Source organism: Giraffa tippelskirchi, chromosome 14 (genome assembly GCF_054371585.1).
Source record: "Giraffa tippelskirchi isolate mGirTip1 chromosome 14, T2T-mGirTip1v1.2.pri, whole genome shotgun sequence".
Taxonomy (NCBI): Eukaryota; Metazoa; Chordata; class Mammalia; order Artiodactyla; family Giraffidae; genus Giraffa; species Giraffa tippelskirchi.
Genome location: NC_137288.1, coordinates 51,511,492 through 51,536,200, shown reverse-complemented (window position 1 = coordinate 51,536,200; position 24,709 = coordinate 51,511,492). Strand labels below are relative to the sequence as shown.

General features: G+C 43.7%; 1 protein-coding gene across 1 annotated transcript in view; it reads left to right on the top strand.

Moving 5' to 3' along the window:
* The window catches only part of L3MBTL4 (L3MBTL histone methyl-lysine binding protein 4), a 227,270-nt gene that overhangs the window by 144,322 nt on the left and 58,239 nt on the right, over positions 1-24,709 (top strand). Inside the window, 3 exon segments of the mRNA XM_081561578.1 lie at positions 10,531-10,593; positions 10,595-10,696; positions 23,615-23,685. Of these exon segments, the coding sequence (XP_081417704.1) occupies positions 10,531-10,593; positions 10,595-10,696; positions 23,615-23,685 (236 nt within the window).

Below are 24,709 nucleotides of genomic sequence, written 5' to 3'. Positions count from 1 at the left end.
ATCTCTGGGCAGTTGAAGCTCTCAGGCCCCTCACACGGTGAGGAAGGGTCTCCACCCTGTTTCCCAGCCCAGTGGTCTTCTCCCAGGATCTTTCATCTCTCTGTCTCCACGCCTGGGACTGATGACGCCAGACCTATTTCAAGAACCTGCTCCCTGTGCCCTCCTCAGTCCTAGATTAATTAACAGCAGCAGCAACAACAAAAACAATTTTATGAAAACATTCCCTTCCCAGAGTGTGTTTATTTAATGAAATAATGCATATAATGTAATATACACTTATAGTGCCTGATACATAGTATATGCTTAAGAAGTATGTATTCCTATTGTTATGGTTATATCATTATTAAACATGTACTATGAGTAGTAACAATAAACTCACAATATAATATCCACAGCTTTTGCCTCTTAAAGACTCTTTTAATAGGGACCATTTTTAAAGTCTTTATTGAATTTGTTACAACATTGCTTCTGTTGTTTATGTTCAGGTCTTTCTGGCCTCAGGGCATGTGCGAGCTTAGCTCTCCAACCAGGAAACGAACCTGCAGCCCCTGCATTGGAAGGCAAAGTCTTAACCACTGGACTGCCAGGGAAGTCCCTGCTTTTGCCTTTTAGATTTTTAATTCATTTCTTTTTGGACCCTCAGGTCAAAGACCCTTGAGGTAGGCTCTGTACAGTTGTCCAGGTTCCCTAATGCCTAATGCAGTGCTATGCATACAGTTATTGCTGTTTAGTCGCTAAATCGTATTCAACTCTTTGCAACCCCATGGACTGCAGCACGCCAGACTTCGCTTGACCCTTACTATCTTTTGGAGTCTGCTCAAATTCATGTCCATTGAGTCGGTGATGTCATCCAACCATCTCATCCTCTGTCATCCCCTTCTCCTTCTGCCCTCAGTCTTTCCCAGCATACAGTGCCATACAGTAAATGTTTGTGGATGGAATCTTGGCAGCATCTCTGCCCTCCCCCCGCTCCTGGCCCCCACTCACACAGGGTCTGCTTGGACGCTTGCGTAGCCAAGTTAGGTGGAATGTTGTATTTGGCTGTGTAGATGAAACATTAGTTTGTGTGTATGTGGGTGTGAATATTTAAATTCTCATTTAAAACATGTTAGGATGGAATGCAAAATCTTTTTTCTGGCAGAAAGTCAAGCCTGTCTCTTCCCTATTTTCTCCTCCTTTCTCATGGTTTTTATAAATTACAGCTTGTCCCAATAAAAAATTATCCAGATGGCCAGTTCCTCACATCACATTTTATTCCATGCAGAGAACGTGTCTTTGTTTCTAAAGAATTCCTTTTCCACCACATGTTCTATTCTTGAAACAACTCGGTAAATTTCGGAATGAAATTGAAAAAAAAAACACTGAATGGCTTAAATTCTCTCAAAGTGTTCTGATTTTCCTACCTTTCTCTCTGTATAATCAACAATACCAGAGACATTACATAAATACATTAAAATCATAAATATCCATCTGGCAATGCACCCACTATGTACACGGTGATAATGTCAGGTATTCCACCACTTTTATTTATATATAATGTATTCAGAGAAAAGTCTAATCCCAGAGGGAGTTTGGCATAGAACTTAAAAGCCTATCATGAGTCTGCCTGGGTCTCAAACCCCACTCCAGCGTCCTACCTGTGTGACCTTGTATGACTTACTTCACCTCTCTGTACCTCAATTGCTTCATCTATAAAATGCAAATAATAATAAAACCTATCTTGAGGGATGTTGTGAGAATTTAGAAACTTAGCATATACAGAGAGCTTAAGTCAGAGCCTAACACAGAGTAAAAACTATAGACCTATGATCTGTTTTAGATATTATGAGTATTAGATGAATCAAGTTGTGTTTAGATATCATCTTCTATTTAAATTTTTGAAAGACTTTACTGCCTAAATTTAGTAGAAATAAAAAATTCATATATATATTTTAGATTAGTCTGGTCATCTTATATAAAATATTTTGCATGTTGATTCTCAATAACAAATAGTTAAAACAAATTACTTGAACAGTATGTCAAGATAGCTTATGGTAGAAAACGTAGTGTAGAATCATATTTTCTTGAAAGAAGTAAGTGTTCATTTTTATACACAATTACATGGGTGCCCCTAATCTTTAGGCTTCCCAGGTGGCACTAGGGGTAAAGAACCCACCTGCCAATTGCAGAAGACATAAGAGTCTCGGGCTCAATCCCTGGGCCAGGAAGATCCCCTGGAGGAGGGCATAGTAACCCACTCCAGTATTCTTGCCTGGAGAATCCCATGGATACAGTCCTTAGGGTCGCCACAAGGACACAACTAAAGCGACTTAGCACACACACATGCCCTAATCTTTAATATCTCAGTGTGGTTTATTTAAACTTAAAAAATATATATGTAAAATCCTCCCTTCTGGATTTAATAAGATTACTAATGTTGGTTATTGCTAATTGGGATGATACTGCTTTATGCACATTAAATTGCGGTACAAATTTGCCTTCGGTATGTTAACTGATTTAGGGGAAAGAGAATTGGCAATCAACTTCAGGAATTTGAAGAAAACCTGATTCTGAGACCTTAGATTGCTGCTCTATATATGTATCATTTGTACTTGCTCACAATCCTCACAGAAGTAAAATCGGTAACACTTTAAGTCCTAGTTAGCTTTTGTAAGTTTCCTTAGAAAATATTGCAGGTATTCTACAATTACAGCAACCTGCCTCTCAGTGTTTATCATGCCTTTTATTACCATTGGCCAAAAGGTCAATGTTACTTTAAAAATAAAAATTGTCCATTTAACATACTAGGCAAATTTAAGCTGTCCACATGTTGAAGTTGGATGGTAGTGAGGACAGAGGTTTGTCTTCCTCCCCCTGCTTCCTGGCACACCCCCTGCTCTTCAAGTCTCTGTCCCCATCCTCTGAAGAGGCAGCATCCAGGGCTTCCTCGCTGCCTTTGCTGCAGGAGGCAAGCCCCTCAGATGCTCGGTTCCATGAACACTTCCAAATACTTGGCCTCCACTCCCTCCAGCAATTAAATTCCTGTCTTTTGAAGATAACCCAGGAGACTTTAGCATCTAACCTCTCAACTCAGATATATTGTCTTATCTAGGTCTGAGAAAGAAAGACTACAATTGTCTAGTAAAATAATTGAGACTAAGCTATACGATGCGGTGAGCCTCCTGGAGATTGCGTTAGGGAAGAACTCTTCACAGTCTCACTACGGCTGGGCTGCGTGAGGCCGTGTTCCCGGACCAGGCTCCTCCTGGGAGCTATTGGCCTTTCTTGGATGACTTCACTTTTCTGGATCAGCAAGAAGGTTGTCAGTGACCTGACAGTCTTCCTGAAATACTGCTGACCTCTGGGTTTTACTTCTGTTTTGAAGTACAGCACCCAAGGGGCTGTTTCATCTTTGCCAGTTTGCTTGAATGTGTAAAGCTTCTAACATCATGTCATGGAGAGAAGATGCTAATAGATACCTGGGCAGGGAGGGAATTCAGAGCGGGACCAAGGCACTCAGGCCAGAAGGACTCTTGGTACCCAAGGCCCCTCCGGCCACCCCGGGGTTGTCAGTGCCCAGCGCTTGGGAAGCTTCCAATTAGGTGTGTGGTGACAGCTTAGTTACACTCTCCTGGTCCAGACTCTCCATCCCCTGGTGTTTGACAGAGCACGGCCTATTATTTTTATCAGGACAAGGTAGTCAGAGAAGCAGGGACCACATCAGCTGCTTGGGTCTGAGAAGGTGAAAAACGTGGTAGTACAAGATGATAATAGGATTGGATGAGTAGGGCCTAGAGCCCAGGGGTTTGGAAATCAGCAGCTCTCATCTCGACTCTTGGAAATGGAGCCGAGCGGGAGGAATCTGAAGTGAAGGTGAGGAATCCCAGGACGTGGGCAAAGCACAGTAAGAGAGAATAATTCAGGGGCATAGGCACATGGAGGCCTGGCCAGCTGGGGAAGCAGGCCTGCCTTCCAGGGGTGGGGTTGGGAGGCAGAGGGCTTGTCATGGGAGGGGGCCCAGCAAGAACCAAGTAGGAACGTGGGGCTTCCCCGAGGAGGGCCCCTGGGTTCTTGGAATTACAGTAGATAAGACTCTTACTTTTTTAAATTTATTTTTACTTTCTGGCCATGCTGTGCAGTATGCAGGACCTTAGTTCCCTGACCAAGGATCAAACCCACGCCCCCTGCATTGGAAGCTCGGAGTCTTAACCCCTGGACCACCAGGAAAAGTCCCTCTAGACCAGATTTTTAGAAACAGTGTGTGTGTGTGTTAGTCACTTAGTTGTGTCTGACTCTTTGTGACCCCATGGGCTATAGCCCACCAGGCTCCTCTGTCCATGAGGATTCTCTAGGCAAGAATACTAGAGTGGGTTGCCATTCCCTCCTCCAGGGAATCTTCCCAACCCAGGGATCAAACCCAGATCTCCCACATTGCAGGCAGATTCTTTACCATCTGAGCCAGCAGGGAAGCCCAAGAATACTGGAGTGGGTTGCCATGCCCTCCTCCAGGGGATCTTCCCAACCCAGGGATTGAACCTGAGTCTCCTGCATTTCCTTCTCCTTCATTGGCAGGCAGATTCTTTATCACTGAGCCAACAAGGACCAATGCAAATGCCAGGTTCTGTGACGCAGAGCCCACAAGACTGAGCCTTGAGCTCGGGTATCAGAACTGGGCCCTGCTTCAGGTTCAGACCTTTGGACTTTAGATTGAACCATGGGGTTTAGCGACTCACCAAAGTCTTCAGATCAGGATTGGTCCTGAGAATAAGGGGAAACTGCACTGACCTATGGAATCAGGTGCTCCTGTCATGGAAGGAAGGTGAATTCAGAGGCTGAGAACCCTCAGGGGCCTGATATCACCTGCAGTGATTCAGCACTGGCCACTCCAGCTCTGGCCCCGGTACAACCAGCAGAGCAGCGGCAGCCAAGAATGCTGCTCCTAAGAGGAGGGCAGAACAGTTTTTAAGGAAAGAATATATACCAATACAGTTTTCTTTTATTTTTCTATTTCTTCTCAGATGAAATAGGAATTATACTTACTTCTCAATTATACTTACATATTCTGAAAAGCAAAACTAGTATTTTTAATGGCGATCATTTTTCTCTTTCTTTCTATTTATGAAGAGGTCTACTAGAATCTCAGATCTGGTCCAAAAATCTTCTTTTAAAAAAAAATTTATTTATTTGTTTTTGGCTGTGTCACGTCTTAGTTGCAGCACCACAAGTGTCTCTAGTTGTGGCTCTGGGGCTAAGTTGCTCTGTGACATGTGGATCTTAGTCCCCCCCGAGCCCCAGCCCAGGGATCGAACCTGCAACCCCTGTGTTGGAAGGCAGACTCTCAACCACTGGACCACCAGGGACATCCCCCAAAACCTCTTTTAAACTTTGCAGCTGTCTAGAAGTTTTTGTTTGTTTAGCATTTGCCCTCTAGTCACCTGTCTTGCTGATGAACTTGGACCTGACATATTTTAAAAATTATTCAGCTGAACTATATGAAATTCCTGGTATTCAGCTGTGTCTGACTTTTAAAAGCTATATAGTTTCTGCAGTCTCTTCCTCCTTTTCCTGCAAGCAGCACACATAGGTTGAATTAAGGAGAGCTGTGGTTCCCAGTCAGAAGAACCCCACCTCCCACGGGGTTCCCTCTCAGTCCAACCATCCCGCCTACGATTTTCTTGCTTCCTTCACTTTGTCCACAATGAGCTGAAATTTGAACCTGCCACCTCCCTGTCCATCAGAAGCTACCGTTTTCCTTTGACCAACAGAGACTTGAGTCATAGAAATTTCACCTTATATGTCAGTAATTTGCTGAAGAGACTATGTCTTCAGAACCTCCCCCCTGCCCCCAATATTTGGCTAAATTAGTAGTAAGTTTTAAATGGTTTTTATCACACCTAGGACAATCATTTCAATCAACTTTCTTCTATGTGTATGGTTTTATGAAGAGTCGTGTATGTTCTTAAACACGCACATATACACACATATCCCCTGGAGGAGGAAGTGGCCACCCACCACAGTATTCTTGTCTGGAGAATCCTATGGACAGATGAGCCTGGCAGGCTACCATCCATAGGGTCGCACAGATTCAGACGCGACTGAAGTGACTTAGCACACATACACACACATAAGGGTGCGCGTGTGCAGAAAGGCTCACGATTGGGATGCCATCTCTGTAACATAAATATTTCTCTGCGTTGAACGCAAGTAAGCACAGAGCTGCAACCCAGAAATTCACTCCCAGCAGAGCCGAGGTTGAATGGGGTGCAGACAATGCTACTGAAAGCCCATCATCCCCACTCCTTACGAACTTTCATTTCTCTCCCATTGTTACCTTCTTTCAGAAGCTTCTTTCACCAGCATCTTCTGCAGAATATGCTCTTGTCATTTAATATATTCTTTTGAACTTGATGCTTTATTCTGATCTGTATAATAGGGAGATACTCTTCATATGCCTTGCCTCTCAGAACTGAGAAATACCCCATTCTGGTGATGCTCGAGGCACTGCATTGGTGCTGATAATTAAGTGATTTGTTTCGGGGTTTCCCAAGAAGGTGCCAAGTCACATTGGGAAAATTGCTTATCCTGTGTGAGTCTGTTTTCTTACCTATGAAAAATACATCAATACTATTTTTGGTTTTTGCATGCTTTAGTACCTGTGAGACAAAGAAGAGCTGGAATGGGATTAAGAAATAAGTGAATGATTAAATGACTAAAAGGACTGATTAATGAGTGAAGATTGAGGAAAACAGAATTTCCCTTAACTGAGCAAGAGGGTGAGTGGTAGCTTCTACAAGCCTGGGTAGATAAGCCTGAGGAAGACGGCATGAGTGCTATGCGGCACAAGTCACACAGGGGTAATGATATGAAATCAAGAAAATTCATGGCCATAATGATCATTAAAACATCTCGAGCTGGGTGTATGTGTTGATGGATGGATAGCAAAGCTTCTGAGTGATAGTATTTTAGTGAAAACTCAACTGTGCATGAAATAAACATTTTCCCATCTCCCTTAGGTTAGCCTAATGCCTTTCAACTCTCATCTGCAGAAAATTCTTTCTAAAAGTCTCCCTGAAATCTCATAAGTTGCAGCCTAAACCGATCGGTCCTGATGAAAACTGCTTTATCACCACTTCACTCCTCACACAGGACCCAGCATGGACTGATTTATTTTCCCCTAGACTTTGACCATGGCGGACTACTGGGTACTACTGCTTTCTCTGTGAATATTGCCTCTGCCACTCTGCACAAGAATTATGTCCCCTTTTTGACAGTGCCAAAAACGCCATCCCACTTCGGCCCACGTGGTTGATGCTAATAATTAAGTGATTGATTTGGGGGGTTTCCCAAGAAGGTGCCAAGTCATATTGGGAAAATTGCTTACCTTGTGTGAGCCTGTTTTCTTACCAATGAAAAATACACCAGTGATATCTTTGGGTATTTATTGAACCTAGGTCTCCTGCATTGCAGGCAGATTCTTTACCGTCTGAGCCACCAGGGTTTCCCTTGGGTGTTTAGTGCTAAATACTAGAAATAATGTACGTAAAACACCTTGTATTGCAGTGGGCCTATATAGACACTCAGTAGGGGTAGCTTTTGTTCTTATTTTAAATTGTATTTTTTGGAACATATCCCAGCTTCTTCACTAGAACTGTATTCTCTCAAGTGCCTAGCATGCAGCACATGCTAAGTTAGTGGGTTGTTGGGTCAATAACAGGATAAACAAACTAATAGATCAATGCCAATTAATATGAACTACAGAACACGTGTGCATGGCGCGCTGCTGTCTGGCAAAGTACAGGTTTACCCTGGCATGTCAGGCGAGGCTAGTGTTATCAGAGTCACCCCACTCCAAATTCCAGAAGGCCCATTCCAGATCCAGCTTGGTACTGAAGCCCTCTGAGGTTACACATCATCATATAGGGGCTCCCTAGAAAACTCAGTCTGTTGTAAAATAGAGGGAAACCTCATTGCTCCTGAGAGAGTCAATGCCTAGGCAGGTTGACAAGAAGTCCGGGGTCCCCAAGGAGGAGAAATGGGTCTGAGGCTCTTGAGGAGGAGATAGGGGTCTGGAATTCTTAAGGAGGAGAAAAGGACAACCTCTTCATAAGAGCAGCTCCCAGCCCTGGGGTGTGTGTGTATGTACGTGTGTGTCTATATGTATGTATGTGTGTGTCTGTGTATGTGTGTGTCTATGTTTGTGTATATGTGTGTGTCTATGTGTATGTATGTGTATGTCTTTTTTTTTTCCTCTGCATTCCTTAATCTTAGTCACATAAAACGTTTTTTTTCTGTAAGCCCGGAGCTGATGATTACACAACAAAACAGCTCAGCTTAGACTCTGTACTAAGGATTATATAACAACAATGCATCCTGCTTGAGGACAGTTTCTCCTTCTTGAAAACCTTCTGACTAATCCTGTTATCTTAAAATGTGTATTATGGAAGTGGGTCTGGTAAGATCTTTCTATTGTTAATTCTAATCCTATCATCTTAAAATGTAAATTGTGAGAGTGGGTCTAGTAAGATCTTTACAACCTTGAGACATTCTTTGGATTTATTATAATAACCAATTAAAAAAGTATTTAGCTTCCTTGCTAAGACTAGTGAGGGAGGCACACTCTGTCCCCCTTCTGATGTCTATGTCAAAAGCTTTCTCTGTCCTTTTTATACTTTAATAAAACTTTGTTACAGAAAATCTCTTGAGTGATCAAGCCTGGTGCCTGGTCCCATAGCCAAATCTTCGGAGATCATGAATCCGACATTATTCACCGTTAGGTATCACTCCCTAATTTGATCATGACTTGAAAATAACAAAAGCAAGCTCTCCTGTATTAGAAAGGATTTATTATGCATCGTGTAACCAGCACATTTACAGTAAATAGGAAATGAATTCCTGGAAAAAAAGAGCCCATTGCCAAGATACTGACGCATTTGAGTCCACGCTCCCCTGGATGTAAAGGGTGACAGCACTGTCATCATGAGAGCACTTCCCAGACCTGGGGTGTGTGTGTATGTATGTGTGTGTCTATGTGTATGTATGTATATGTCTGTGTGTGTCTGTATGTGTGTCTGTCTATGTGTGTGTATGTGTGTGCATGTGTATGTCTGTTTGTGTATGTATGTGTGTGCCTGTGTGTATGTAGTTTCTGTGTGTATGTGTGTCTGTGTGAGTGTACGTGTGTGCCTGTATGTCTATGTGTATGTATTTGTGTGTCTCTGTGTGTATTTGTGTGTGTTGTGTGTGTGCCTGTATGTGTGTGTCTGTGTGTGTATGTCTATGTGTGTATGTATGTGTGTGTATGTGTTTTTGTGTGTGTTTGTGTGAGTCTATTTGTATGTCTGTGTGTGTATGTTTCTGTGTGTGTGAGATTCCTCGTGGTCACAACATCCCAGAGGAGCTGGATCTGATTTTCCCATTTCACTGGGGGAACTGGAGCTTGGGCATGGACCAGGTCCCTGAGGGGCACCATCATGCATGGTCATCCTCGGATGGCACCTTCCTTGTTCAAAAACAGGTTGGAGCCTCTGGAGGCAGGACCGTGGGCGCAGAAACCTACTGGAAACAGCAGTCACCCATAGAAGGAACCAAACCATTGGTCCCAGCAGATCTTTGACCTGAACCTGCCATCGGGCTCCAGCCACATCTGGAATTCAGGGTTCAGCCTCAACCCGGTCTCACCTCTTTCACCCCCAATCGTCCCTTCACGTTCAAACACAAAACTTCCTAGTCAGGCTCAGGAGGATGAAGCAGACAATCAGATACAGAATTTCTGGATAAACAAATGATAAAAAATAAAAGCTTAATATTCTCTTGCTGGTAAATATGTTTAGTTACCCCATAGTATTTTGTGATACAGGTAGTCCCATCAGGGCATGAATTTTGAAGGATACAGACTGAGTCAGATGTTTATATGGCATTTTCATTGCTCCATTGCATGTGTACATCTTTGTGTACTCAGTCATGTCCAGCTCTTTGTGACCCCACGGACTGGACTATAGCCCACCATGCTCCTCTGTCCATGGCGTTTTCCAAGCAAGAATACTGGAGTGGGTTGCTATTTCCCACTCCAGGGGATCTTGCTAACCCAGGGATCATACTGACCTCATGTCTTGCACCCAGGGATCGAACCCTCATCTCTTGCCTCCCCTGCATTGGCAGGCAGATTCTTTACCACTGTGTCACCCAGGAAGCCCATAGTATTTCGTGATACAGGTAGTCACATCAGGGCATAAATATTGGAGGATACAAACTGAGTCAGCTGTTTATATGGCATTTTCATTGCATGTGCATCTTTATGACAGTCTTCTGTTTTTAAGTTTCTTAAATTGTGAAAACTATATTGCTGATGACTGTGCCTGTGATATCTGCTGACCAGTGTCTGAGGCCTGCAGAGAGGGCAATATGGGAAGAAACTTAACATAGTGTGTTCCATGAAAGGAGAACGTCTCTATTCAGTGTTTCAGTTTGGGATGTGTGTCTGTTCCCATGACAGTTCAGCCCTCATGCGTCACCCTAAACTGACGCCTGTGCTCTCATTTTTATACAAACCAGTGCTTTCAGCTGTCCGTGTTCAGACAGGAACTTGAAAAAGGAGGCAAAACTTCAGGATCGTCTGAACACAGGCAAAAGTGCAATCAGGCTCTGCACATTCAATATCGAAAAATCTCTGTAGCTTGAACTTCAGTGGAAGACTCCAGAAGGTGAACAACCAGTCCAGGTAAGGAAGTCTTAAAAATGTGAAACAGAGGTAAAGCATGTAGAAGAGAAAAGAACAAACTTGTTGGTGATAATAATTCCTTATGTTTCTTCAAAATCTTTTTTTTTAAAAATTTCTGGATAATATTGTGTTCCCTAGCTTGTAGAATTCATCTAAGCCTTGATACTTCATTTTTTAAATATTTTTACTTACTTCATCCTCAGTAATGTGAATTGACCTCTAAGTGGAGGTATTATATGGAAGTCACAGAAAGCAAATCTCACGTGTAAAATTCTGTAAGACTCCGTGCATCTTTGGAGCTGTCTCACAGGTGGCATCTCTCTGAGCACGTGGCCCAGTATCCACATCCTCTCATCCCACAAGCACCCTCTCACTCACCTGGTACTTGTCATCTTTAATCCAAACATCCCTCAGACATGGTTTCCCTACTCTGAATAGTTTCCATTTTCTTTATCAATGGCACATCATCCTTTTGTTCTTAAATGTAAACTTATGACTATAGGTCCTCAGTTTTTTTTTGTTGTTGTTGTTGTTGTTCAGTCATGTTTGGCTCTTTAAGACCCCATGAACTGCAGCACACCAGGCTTCCCTGTCCTTCACCATCTCCCAGAGCTTGCTCAAACTCATGTCCATTGAGTCAATGATGCCATCCAACCATCTCATCCTCTGTTGCCCTCTTCTCCTGCCTTCAATCTTTCCCAGCGTCAGGGTCTTTTCCAATGAGTTGGCTCTTTGCATCACGTGGCCAAAGTATTGGAGCTTCAGCTTCAGCAGCAGTCCTTCCAATGAATATTCAGGACTGATTTCCTTTAGGAGTGACTGGTTTGATCCCCCTACTGTCCAAGGGATTCTCAAGAGCCTTCTCCAGCACCACTGTTTGAAAGCATCAATTCTTCGGTGCTCTGCCTTATTTATGGTCCACCTCTCACATCCATCCATGACTAGTGGATTATTTACATATAATTTTCTAAGAAGCTGCAGATGCAACTGTATTTGCACTTTTTTAAACCTAAATGAGTAAATAATCTAAATGATATTTAAGAATAAAAGCTTCATTCCCCATGCTGGGGATTATAAACACAGGAAAATCTAAACTAAAGTGAATGACTGGGGACCAGAGATGGAGCCATGAAAGGCTCGAGAGAGGTGAGAAGTGGGTGTTTTCAGACCCCGTTGTGAGCAGAAGGCACTGGCCTTCAGGGTTGAAGGACAGTAGACACTCCCAGGGTGAGCTTTGGGGGAGCTGCTAGGGGAGGGTCTCCTGGCTCTCCCAACCCTCCTCCCCCCAACCCTGTTCTTCCCGCTCAGCATGTGGGACAGGAAGGTGTGCACCTCTCTGCGGAGGCTGACTTAGCGGGGATACCCTTGTACTCACAAGACCTGGTCATTGGGAGAGTTTGGCTCGTGCTGTGCTGTGCTTAGTCGTTCAGTCCTGTCCGACTCTGCGATTCCAGGGACTGCAGCCTGCCAGGCTCCTCTGTCCATGGGATTCTCCAGGCAAGAATACTGGAGTGGGTTGTCACCTTCCTCCAGGGGATTTTCCCAAAGTTCGGCTCATAGGACACTCTGGTGGATTTTACATCCCGGTCTGTGAATTTTGTTCCTTTTATAGAGCATTCAGGTGATGTCGCATTTTCGTTCACTTAGCTGATTTAAAGTGTGGTGGCTCTGCACGCTCTTATGCACCCTCCCTCCGCGGCGTGCCATCCGCTGCCTCTGGGTACCAAGGCGCTCCTGCGTCACATCTGTAGCCTGCATCTCATCCTTGGTTCTACACCCACTCCTCTTGCTGAAACTGCACAGGGTCTGGGTTTTCTTCACTGCTTTTCACACCCACGCTGTTTACAACTTCAAGTGGCTGAGAGCTTCAACAGCCTTTCCATTTCCTAGTGGAAGAAGTTTCTCTCTTTTTCTTTTTTTAAAAACTGTTTTTCCCAGGAACCCTGTTTGTTTATTCCAGAGACCAGTACATCCATTTGCTCTTTCTCTTTTTGTTCTGTTCTGTTATCTTTTTTCCCAAACAAAAGTGCTCTTGTAAACATTTTAGACATTCATTCTCAATGTCAAAAGCCAGAGAGAATAAACAGCTCTTTGAAATGCTTTAAAAAGCGATGACACCGTGGTGTTCTCTCAGAGGTTAGCCAAGCCTTTCTCTTCAGCACAGATGTACAGCTTCCCTAACTCCACTTAGGGGACACCGTTGAGCGCCTTACAGTTTTGAAGGGGGTTTACACTGAAATGGATCAGTAAGCACAATTACTACTGATAGAAAAAGTAGAGATTGTGAGTTGATGTGTGTATGCATGCCCGTCACTTCAGTCATGTCTGACTCTTTTCCACCCCATGGACTGTAGCCCGCCAGGCTCCTCTGTCCATGGGATTCTCCAGGCAAGTATACTGGGGTGGGTTGCCATGCCCTCCTCCAAGGGATCTTCCTGACCCAGGGATCGAACCGGAGTTTCCTGTGTCTCCTGCTTTGCAGGCGGATTCTTTACCCACTGAGCCACCTGGGAAGCCCTGTTAATTGATAACCAAGCCAAAAATATATATATATCACACATGATGCTATTCTGTGAAATCCTCTTTTGTAAAAGCAGGGAACTGTGTGAGCAGCTGGGTAGGGGAGGGGAGTCCCTCGGTGAAAGTCTAGAATTCTTAAGCCATACTTTTTCTTTCACATTCCAAGACCAAAGTCATGCTCATGCCCAAGTCCTCGTCCTCTTTTTCTACACCAATCATCATCACATTGTTTGGATCAATGGTCTGGGCAGTAATGTCTGCTTGGACCTGCCCCCGCCCCCGCCATCTCTCTGACCTCCTGTTCATGGCCCAGAATTCCAGCTGGAGGAGAAAAAAAAGAACAAGGAAATCAACAAGGAAGAGTTTGTCTGCTAATGATGAGCAGATATGATTTATTTTAACTCTTTTTCCTGAGGCTGCCTGTACTCTAACCCAGATCTTTGCTCTTAAAATAATAAGATACCACATAGAGGTTAAGGAGAATCTTTAAATCCCATCTGGCCTCTTCTACATGCTGAGAGAAAATGATTTTTACTTGGACCATGTCCAAGGATAGGCATGGGCATTAAATTAGCAAGTGAAAATGTATTAGTTGCTCAGTCGTGTCAGACTCTGCGACTGTAGCCCGCCAGTCTCCTCTGTCCATGGAATTCTCCAGGCAAGAATGCTGGAGTGGGTTGCCATTTTCTCCTCCAGGGGATCTTCCCCACCCAGAGATCAAACCTGGGTCTTCTGCATTGCAGGTGGATTCTTTGCTGTCTGAGCCACCAGGGAAGGCACGGGGTTAAATTAGCAAAGATTAGAGTTTCAATTTCCCCTGGCTTCCAGAGCATCCACCATCACTGAGCTGCGGACAGGCCTGCTCTGACTTCTCATACTGGCAATGCTGTGACCTTAGAATCTCCAGACTGCTTATAGTTCCAGGGCAAAATATAAAATTAACTCTTGACTTTCTTCCAAAATCAATTAGATGCTGCCCAGAAATTGAGGAAGTTTTGTCTTTTCCTTAACGGCACTCCAGTTTTGTGTTTATTTTTAAAAAGCATGCTTGTTCTGATGTTAATCTTTGGAGAGGGAACTATAATTAGTACATTCTAAGTCTCCATGATTTAGTAGTGGAAATAGTCTATTTATTTCACATTTACTTAGTGGAGGGTCATGTTATGGATTCGAGTGTATTACATACTACTAAATGTTTATGAGATTCATATTCACAGTCGAAGTTTGCATGTTGCATTAACATTGAAGAGTCAGATTCACAATAAATCACCATTACTGAAAAACTATATGCTATTAGATATAGTCCCTTTTTCGGTGCTAATAGAATGAGTAGTGGGCTTCCCTGGTGGCTCAGTAGTAAAGAATCCACCTGCAATGCAGGAGATGAGGATTCGATCCCTGGATTGGAAAGATTACCTGGAGAAAGAAATGGCTACCCACGCCGGTATTCCTGTCTGGGAAATCCCATGGACAGAGGAGCCTGACAGGCTATAGTTCATGGGGTTGCGAGACAGGGACATGACTGAGTAACTAAACCATCACCACCAGAGTCAGTAGTATTATATTCACGGTGCATTAAATGCAAATGACCTTACCCTTGAGTATCGTGCATCCAGGAATGAACTCTAGGGTGAAAAATACGTTACCTTTAAAGTTTCCCATAATCTTGTCATTTAGGCAAAATGGACGTTATTGTCATTACAGTGTTGTCACTTAACTGGTGAGGAAGTCGAGGGTCTCCCTAGTAGCTAATCCAGGACCTGGGTCTTCTGGTTAAGTCCAGCATATTCTTAGTTCTGTAACCTCAAAGCACCAGATTTATCAACAATGATGCTAATTGCACACACTCAGCTCCTGCTGCAAAACCCTGTGAAGGACAATTCACATACACGGTCTAGTGAATTTTATTTCATCCTCACAGCAGCTCTATGCGTGGTAAATATTCTGACTCTGATTTTATGATGTCGGTGCCTGAAGGTTCAGAGAGATTAGGCAAAGTGTGCAGGACCACACTGTGGCTGAAGAGGTGGGATCTGAATCCAGAACACCTGACCCTGAATTCTATGTGCGTTTCAAAGCATCAGGCTGGCACCAACACAGCAAATGGAGGCTCTGAACCTGCCTGGCTGGGTTCAGATTTGACATTCTCCTGCCGTTCAGGATTCTCAGGGTCATCTTGAGAGGAGTTTATTTCTTACTTGGTGAAAATAGAACTACCGAGGGGGAAGGATCTTAACCGTGTCCTCCCCAAACTATTTATTTTTATTTATACAGCAGAATGCAAAACTTGTACCTTGAACACGTTTCTTTGTAATTGGTACTAAAGGCTTCAATCTGCAACAAGGGAATAAGATTATATCACTAAACAGTTTCCTCATGAAGGAAATTGCTGGAAACGCACCTCCCCTCCCCCGCCTTATACAATCTGTTCGCTGGCTTCCCCAGGCCTGCATAGGACTTTTTTCCAGGCCCCTCCCATCCACCTTGGTATTTTCTAATAGCATCTTCTGCCTCCCCGAGCGGTGTTTAACATACTCTAATTCACACAATCGGCAGAACCATTAGTTATAATAGCTGTCATATTCAATCACTGCTATTAAGAAAATCTAACAAAACGCCTTATAAAGCTCACTTTGTTTTTCCTAATGCCTGCCATATTATAAATTTTGCACACTTCCCAAAGGCCTATGCTGACGATGAAAGTGGCTGGGAAAAAATTATGGTAATCAGATAAGAACAGCAGGCAGTAAGGTGGTTCCTTAATGATCCTAATAATAAATTCCTCTGCTCTGAGCTAACTAGTTGGTATTCAAGACTCAAATTACCTTCTACAAGGTCCATTCGCAGAATTAAAGCAATGTTAGCTGGTTGTTTCCTGTATGAACCTTCCAAGACCTGCCATAGGTTTTCTTTAAGCCTGTCAGCCTCTTCTCTTGCTCCTTCCCGCATGACTTCTGTGCTTCAGGAGGTGAAGTCTCCCGGGTGCCCCACAGTCCCTGTCTCTGGCCATGGAGGTTCTTATTTCTGTGCTGGTTCCTTTGTTCCATCCTTCCAGCCTTCTTCACTCCTGTCACATCTTCTCCCTTCATCAAGACTCCTTGTGGTCTTGAAACTTTCCACAGCAGTTCAACCCGCATGAGCTTCCAGACCTTAGAGATGGTATTTTACACATCTGTGTATTTCTAATGTCTAGCTCAGTGCCTGACACTGGCATTCCAGGTTCCCATGCTATATTGTTCTTTACAGCATCGGACTTTACTGTGACCACGAGACGCATCCACAACTGAGTGTCATTTCTGCTTTGGCCCAGCTGCTTCATTCTTTCTGGAGCTATTTGTAATTGCCCTCTGCCCTTCTCCAGTAACATACAGGACACCTTCTGAGCAGGGGGCTCATCTTCCGGTGTCATATATTTTTGCCTTTCATACTGTTTACGGGGTTCTCCAGGCAAGAATACTGGAGTGGGTTGCCATTCTCTCCTGCAGTGGACCACGTTTTGTCAGAACTCTACTCTATGACCTGTCTGTCTTTGGTGGCCTTGCACAGCATGACTCATACCTTCATTGAGTTACGCAGGCCCCTTCACCACGACAAGGCTGTGATCTGTGAAGGGGCTTATTTGTGTGTGTGTCTCATTTTCTCAAGAAGACTAGAGGCTGCTAAGGAGTGAGAACTAGTTTTCATTATGCTTTTATTTTTTCTCCATTACTGTTCACAGTATAGGTTTTTAGTGAATCTTAGTTGATTGATTCAGATGCATACATTTGTTTTCCCCTAAGAGTCTCAGTGTCTCAACTGTAGAATGAATACAAATATTTGAGGCTTAGATTTTTGAATGGAGGTGTATGGATGCAGGTGCTTCCCCAGTAGCTCAGATGATAAAGAGTCTGCCTGCAATGTGCAATGCAGGAGACCCGGGTTCAATCCCTGGGTCCAGAAGATCCCCTGGAGAAGAGAATGGCTACCCATCCCATAAATATTGATGTATGACTGGGCCTGGAACATAGTAGAAACTATGGAAATAATATTTATCTTCCATTTTTATAAAAATAGTTGATTTTAAAATCTACAGTTGAACCCATTCTAACTGTGTATGTGCCACACATCTTTGCATGAAACATAGAGATTTAGCTCCTTGTTTATTTAGTCTGAACTAAAGTAAACCCCATAAGCTAGTAAGCAGTGATCAAAACACCAAGAGACCCTGGTCCTCAGCCTGTGGAGACTGTGGTTGGACAAGAAGCCCCCGGCCATCCAGAAGAACCACTCCCCCCAACTCCCCACTTCCAGTTGGATTCTAAGGGGCCTTGTCATCCAGCCAAGTATGACAGTCCTGGAGCTTTACAGTGAGAAAGGACTCAGAAGGTTATCTCAGTCAACTTCTGCACAGATAAATAAGGACATCAGAGCCAAGAATTTAGTCTGTCATTGACACTGTCACTGGTGGCAACCCCAAGCCCTCTGACCCCCAGGCATCACTCTGCTCACCATCCCATCGCCCCTCCTCCCCCAGAATTAGGATGAGGTCAGAACAGAGTTGGTTTCTGGCATATGAATACCTGAATGACACTAACCTTGCCGTATTCAGCATCATCGTAGCCATTCATTTGCCCCACATTTATCCATTGAACAAACCCTTAGAAAGGCACTGCTCAAACTCCAGTGATACAGCAGTGGACAAAACAGACTAAACTCCTTGTCCCTGTTAAACTTTCACCTTGGGGTAAGAAAACTGCCCAGGCTGCTGAGTGGTGGGATGGGGATCCGAGCTTGGGCAGGACGGCACTGGTCCCCCAGCCTGAGTGCTGGGCTCCTGCCCCCAGGGCACCAACATCAGTTCACCCGGGAGCTGGGTGAGCTCCTGGGTGTGGGGCACCTGCTGGGGCTGAGGGTGAGGACCAGGGGCCAGTGACGAGGAGGGTAACAAGACTCCCAACTCTGCAGGGAGAATATTTTTAGGAGCGAAGATGGAGGAAGGAAAGCAAAGTTAAACATAATGGGAGAGAGACTCCCGGGTCGTGATGAGCGACAGGGGATGAGAGGGGGCCTCTGGTTTCAGCAGTGACCACCTTAGGTTCCTGGAGACGGTGAGCAGATCAAGGCGATCAAGAAGAACTAAACGGTTCTGTTGAATATTTTGCAAGCTGAAACTGAGCTGAGTCTGTCAAAATCAGCCCAGGGGTGTGGACAGAAGCCGAGGCGATGAAAGGACCCAGATACTGAATTCTGCTCGCCTCAGCTCCCCTGGCACCTTCATTACAGTCTCGTGTGTTTCCTAAACAAATTTATAGTCTTGCTAAAATGTGATAATATAACCAATGCATGCCTTCAAAAGATCTTTTAAAATATTTTTCTGTGCTTATTTTCATGAGGCATTTTATGATCTATTGTGGATCTCTGAATTTCTGGAATCCTGCCTTGGCTCAGGCCCTTAGCAATTAAATGCTGAGAACAGTCTGTGCTCAAGTATCCATGGTTTATTCCATCAAGGAAATATCGGTGTTCTTGCACCCCAGAAAAACAAAACTTTGTTGCCTAAGCACCATCAGGCATTTTTTTCTCATCTACGTACTTCATTTGGCTTTAAAATGATTGTTGTTCAGTCACCCAGTTGTGTCTGACTCTTTGTGACCCCATGGACTGTATGTAGCATGTCAGGCTTCCCTGTCCTTCACTATCTCCCAGAGTTTGCTCAAACTCATGTCCATTGAGTCAGTGATGCCATCCAACCATCTCATCCTTGTTGTCCCCTTTTCCTGCTGCCCTCAATCTTTGCCAGCATCAGGGTCTTTTCCAGTGAGTCAGCTCTTCGCATCAGGTGGCCAAAGTATTGGAGCTTCAGCATCAGTCCTTCCAATGAATATTCAGGGTTGATTTCCTTTGGCATTGACTAGTTTAGTCTCCTTGCTGTCCAAGGGACTCTCAAGAGTCTTCAACACCACAGTTTGAAAGCATCAGTTCTTCAGCACTCAGTCTTCTTTAAGGTCCAACTCTTGAAATATTAATTGTTGGCACATAACTGGCCTGACATTACTGCTGACCACATGCAGTAGATGCTCCCAAGGCCAGTGATGCGGTGGCTGCTTCCATTGTTGTTGTTGTTTTGACCCCCTGGACTGCAGCATGCCAGGTCTCCCTGTCCCTCACCATCTCCCAGAGTTTGCCAAAGTTCACATTCATGGCTTCAGTGAAGCTGTCCAGCCATCTCATCCCCTGACGCCCTCTTCTCCTTCTGCCCTCGATCTTTCCCAGCATCAGGGACTTTTCCAATGAGTCCTCTGTTCTCATCAGGTGACCAAAATACTGGAGCTTCAGCTTCAGCTTCAGTCCTTCCAGTGAATATTCAGAGTTGATCTCCTTTAAGATTGACCAATTTGATCTTGCTGTCCAAGAGTCTTTCAAGAGTCTTGTCCAGCACCACAGTTCAAAGGCATCAATTCTTTGGCATTCTGCTTTCTTTACAGTCCAGCTCTCACAACCATATGTGACCACTGGGAAGACCATAGCCTTGACTACATGGACCTTTGCTGGCAGAGTAATGTCTCTGCTTTTCAACACACTGTCTATTTGTCATCGCTTTCCTGCCAAGAAGCAATCATCTTCTGATTTCATGGCTGCAGTCACCATCTGCAGTGATTTTGGAGCCCAAAAAGAGGAAATCTGTCACTACGTCTACCTTTTCCCCTTCCATTTGCCGTGCAGTAATGGGACCATGGCTACTTCCATTGCCATCACAATAGAGGCCACATGCTCAGAGAAGCGTTCCAGGCTCCCCCAGCTCAGCTCCAGCCGCAGCCTCACCTCTGGTCCTGCCTTTCCTCACACAGGCAGATGCTTCACCCAGATCAGTTGACCTGCTTATTCATGTCCCCAAACGCTCTCTCCTGCATTTTGCTTGTGCTCAGTCTGTGCTTTCCTCCTGCCCTCATTCCCTAGATCTCTGTGGTCCCATCCATCACTCACCTCCCCCTTCTTTCAGAACAGACTCAGCTGCATCCTCTGCCTCCTCCCCAACCACACAGATCCGAGCCCTCCCTCCGGTCCTCACGAGCACTACTGTACACTCAGGTCTCTCCTCCCCCCCGTGCCATCTCCGGCTCCAGGCCATCTGTAGATGCTCACGGACCCTCCTGCCCCCTGTTCCTAGAAGGCAATATATAGGGGAGAAGAAAGCTGGCTTTGGAGTCTGTTGACTTTGCCTCCAGACTCACTCACCCTCCATCATGGACTTACTGTGCCCTTAAGATGGGCAAGTGGTTTAACATCTCTGAGCCTCAGTTACTTGACTCATAACAAGCATCCTTGTAGAGTTTTTGTGGGAATGAAATGCAGTTAAGTGAAATGAAAAGTCTGGGAGTCCTTAGGTGGCACCTACCTCACTCAGGAGATATAACTGAATCTCAACAGTTTACAGAGTTTGACTTGGTGTATCTCCCTGATGATGTAATAATTTTGAAAGCAATAACTATTCCTAAATATATCTGTAATTAATCGCACTGCTTTTTTTTTTTTTTTGAAAAGCCACTTAGTAAACTTACATTCAGAACATTCAGAAAACTAAGATCATGGCATCCAGTCCCATCACTTCATGGCAAATAGATGGGGAAACAGTAGCTGACTTTATTTTTCTGGGCTCCAAAATCACTGCAGATGGTGATTGCAGCCATGAAATTAAAAGACACTTATTCCTTGGAAGGAAAGTTATGACCAACCTAGACAGCATATTGAAAAGCAGAGACATTACTTTGCCAACAAAGGTCCATCTAGTCAAGGCTATGGATTTTCCAGTGGTCATGTATGGATGTGAGAGTTGGACTATAAAGAGAGCTGAGCGCAGAAGAATTGATGCTTTTGAACTGTAGTGTTAGAGAAGACTCTTGAGAGTCCCTTGGACTTTGAGGAGATCCAACCAGTCCATTCTAAAGGAGATCAGTCCTGGGTGTTCATTGGAAGGACTGATGTTGAAGCTGAAACTCCAATACTTTGGTTATCTGATGTGAAGAGCTGATTCATTGGAAAAGACCCTGATGCTAGGTAAGATTGAAGGCAGGAGGAGAAGGGGACGACAGAGGATGAGATGGTTGGATGGCATCACCAACTCAATGGACATGGCTTTGGGTGGACTCTGGGAGTTGGTGATGGACGGGGAGGCCTGGCGTGCTGTGATTCATGGGGTCGCAAAGAGTCGGACATGACTGAGCGACTGAACTGAACTGAACTGAAACCTATTTGATTTGTTTTTAAATTGTCTTTTAAAATCCTCATCCAAGTTATATAAGGCATACTGGCTTCTATTTTTTTTTAATTTTGTAGAATAGAACCTTGATCTTCATGGTGTTGTAGACGGAAGCTTTCAGATAGTTTGAAAATCAACTCACCTCTATAAAACTTGTAAAGTTTGAGGGAAAATACCCAACTATTTGCCAAAAAGATGTCAGCAGAGCTAAAAATTGTTCTTTTCTTCCATCTTATTCTTTGCAAAATGACTCTACTGTGCACAAGTGCCCCTGGCATTCCATGTGGACCAGCTTTCTTTCCTAGAGGCTCCCTACTTAGGGCCAAGTCCTCTTTCTACCATTCACGTTCTTTCTTATACGAATGTAGATAAATCCTGATTATATATATATATGTATATATATATGGAATTAATAAAAATATTCCACATAGTTTTATGCATGACCAAAGATGCATAAGAGTTTATAGACTATGTTATAATATCTTGTTTCACTGATTGTTCTGAACGAACCCTGTAAGGGAAGTACTGTCTGGGTTTGGCAGGTCAGGAAGCTGAGGCCTCTAGACTTTTAACTATTCACTCTGGCCTCCCACCCAGGGAACAGGGTGACGACATGGACCCAGGCTTTGGGTGGACTGACACCTGTCTGCATCACAGCAGAGTAACGACCTGGGACTAGTATGCACCGCAGTGGCTGTGGGCAGGTCCTTCTTTTAAGACCCAAAGATGGGATTTCAACAGCAATTCTTTCTCAGCTAATTGCTTTTTTGATTAAAAAAAAGTCTTCAGGGTTAAAAAGTATCTGATTAATAGAATGCATTTTTACATGACATACCTATTTTTGGAGGACTTTCCTGGTGGCCCAGACAGTAAAGAATCTGCCCACAGTGCAGGAGACCTGGGTTGGATCCCTGGGTTGGGAAGAATCCCCTGGAGAAGGAAATGACAACCCATTCCAGTATTCTTGCCTGGAGAATTCCATGGACTGAGGAACCTTGCGGGCTACAGTTGAAGGGGTCTCAAAGAGTCGGATTTGACTGAGGAACTAACACACACACTTACATGCTTTTAGAACATGTAGATAAAATTGCCTCAAATTATGTACCAGTTGGGCTTCCCTGATAACTCAGCAATAAAGAATTCGGAGATGTGGGTTCGATCCCTGGGTCAGGAAGATCCCCTGGGCAAGGAAATGTCAACTCACTCCAATATTCTTGCCTGGGAAATCCCATGGACAGAGGAGCCTGGTGGGCTACAGTCCATGGGATCTCAAAAGAGTCAGACACGACTAAGTAAGTGACTAAGTGATAACCATGTACTGGTCACTTAGGTTTCTGTGAAAGATTTAGTAACTGAATCCATTTACTCATCCAAAACGGAAATTGAAATAGTACTAGAATGTCCACATGAAAGACTTTTCAGTGAGAATAAAATGAGAGCGTGGTTATCCAAGTGCAACCAGAAAATATACCTGCAAAGCAAAGTATTTTACTTTTCATTAAAACCTTAAATATTACAGATAAATTAATCCATCCTCTCAGGTTCTGACCACCTACAATTAACTACTAAGTAATTAGTAACACTGGCAAAGTTTCATTTTAGAAACTTCCACATTCATTACAAACTATGAGCGTCAAGTTTTAATGAAGTTCCATGATGAAAGAGTTGCAGAATTAATCCTCACTGTATCCTGGAGCATCTTAAAAGTTAATTAATTCTCTGACATTCAACAGTGTAACTAAATTACTTTGTACAGTTGTTTGAGCACAATGTCTATAATCTTCTGATTAAAATAAGCACAGAAATCATCAGGAGCAATTATTATTTACCACCTACCACACCATCACCTACGATCGTAGCTCTTCCTCAGAATCTAAAGATTATTCTCCAGAGACTTTTAGAAACTTTTGGCTACAATAGAACCAGAGGCTGGGGACTTTTGAGTTTCAAGTTTCAAAGTTAGAGTTTCTGAACAAAGGTATATTTTTAAATCTTAAATTAGAGAAGACTTCTAACAAGGCCCCATGCTTCAGAATACCTGCTATTTCACCATTGTTTACCTGTGATTTCTATTTAAATTTGCGCTGCTGTAATGATTTATTTATTCCTGCCTCACAGGATAATGAATCCAGGTTTTATTTTTATTTTTGTTCTTTGCCCAGACTTGTACGGCAGACAAAGTGCTTGAAAATCAAAGGAAAAGAAGATACTGACTTGGATATACTCCCCAGAGGTAAAAACAAAAGCACCAGCAAAAACATAGACTCTGATTTTTGTTGGGAAGGATGCTTGTTTGTGTGTTCGGTTGGTGTTATTGTTCCAGAAAGAAGCGATGGGTAAAGAAGCTTCCAGAGGCCAAGAGACTTGTGCTTTTGTCTTGTGCGCTTATCCTAATCCTGCTTCACTGCTCTGACCTTCATCTTCTCGTTTTTAAAGCGAAAGACCCCGTCATCTGCCTCTGTGGTCATCTCTGATGACAGGACAGATCTAAACCTAGAGGAACACCCGTCTCAGTGGTGGAGTCTCTGCCATCCCCACAGGGCATGGGGGAAAGCAGAAGTGTCTCCTTGTATTCTTATAAATTGGGGGGTTGGGAAGTGTACTTCGTTAACAAGACAGGCAAGAAGATTGAACAAACTTAAGCGTTGAAAGCTGAGAGATTACTGAAAGTGAAAATGTTAGTCACTCAGTTGTGTCCAACTCTTTGTGGCCCCATGGACTATAAACCGTCAGGCTCCTCTGTCCATGGGATTTCCCAGGCAAGAATATTGGAGTAGGTTGCCATGCCCTGCTCTAGGGGATCTTCCCGACCCAGGAATCAAACCTGCATCTTCTACACTGCAGGCAGATTCTTTACCTCTGAACCAAGAGGGATTATTAGAGTATAAGAAAAAAGAATTGCGTATTTTTACTGATTGGGTTTCTTTGCAATTAAGGCTCAATAGAGATAGATGCCCTCTGTCATTTTGAGGTTATATAGTAGCAAGCTAAGGAATAAATTTCCCCTTGGTTGTGTTAATTTGGTGTAATAATTTCTATTTGGTCGGATGAAAATGTTGATCATTTGTAATTAGTATGTCTTCAGCCACAATAGTTCTATGTTTGTATGTCCCAGAATGTGATAGGAGATATGTTTATCTTCTAGAGGAAAAGAAAATTAGTGAGTTTTCTCCTCATTTAACTAAAAGTTCAACAAATTAGCATAGTTTGGTTGCACTGTACTTCACCTCCAATACAACTACCCATTCAACTTTTCT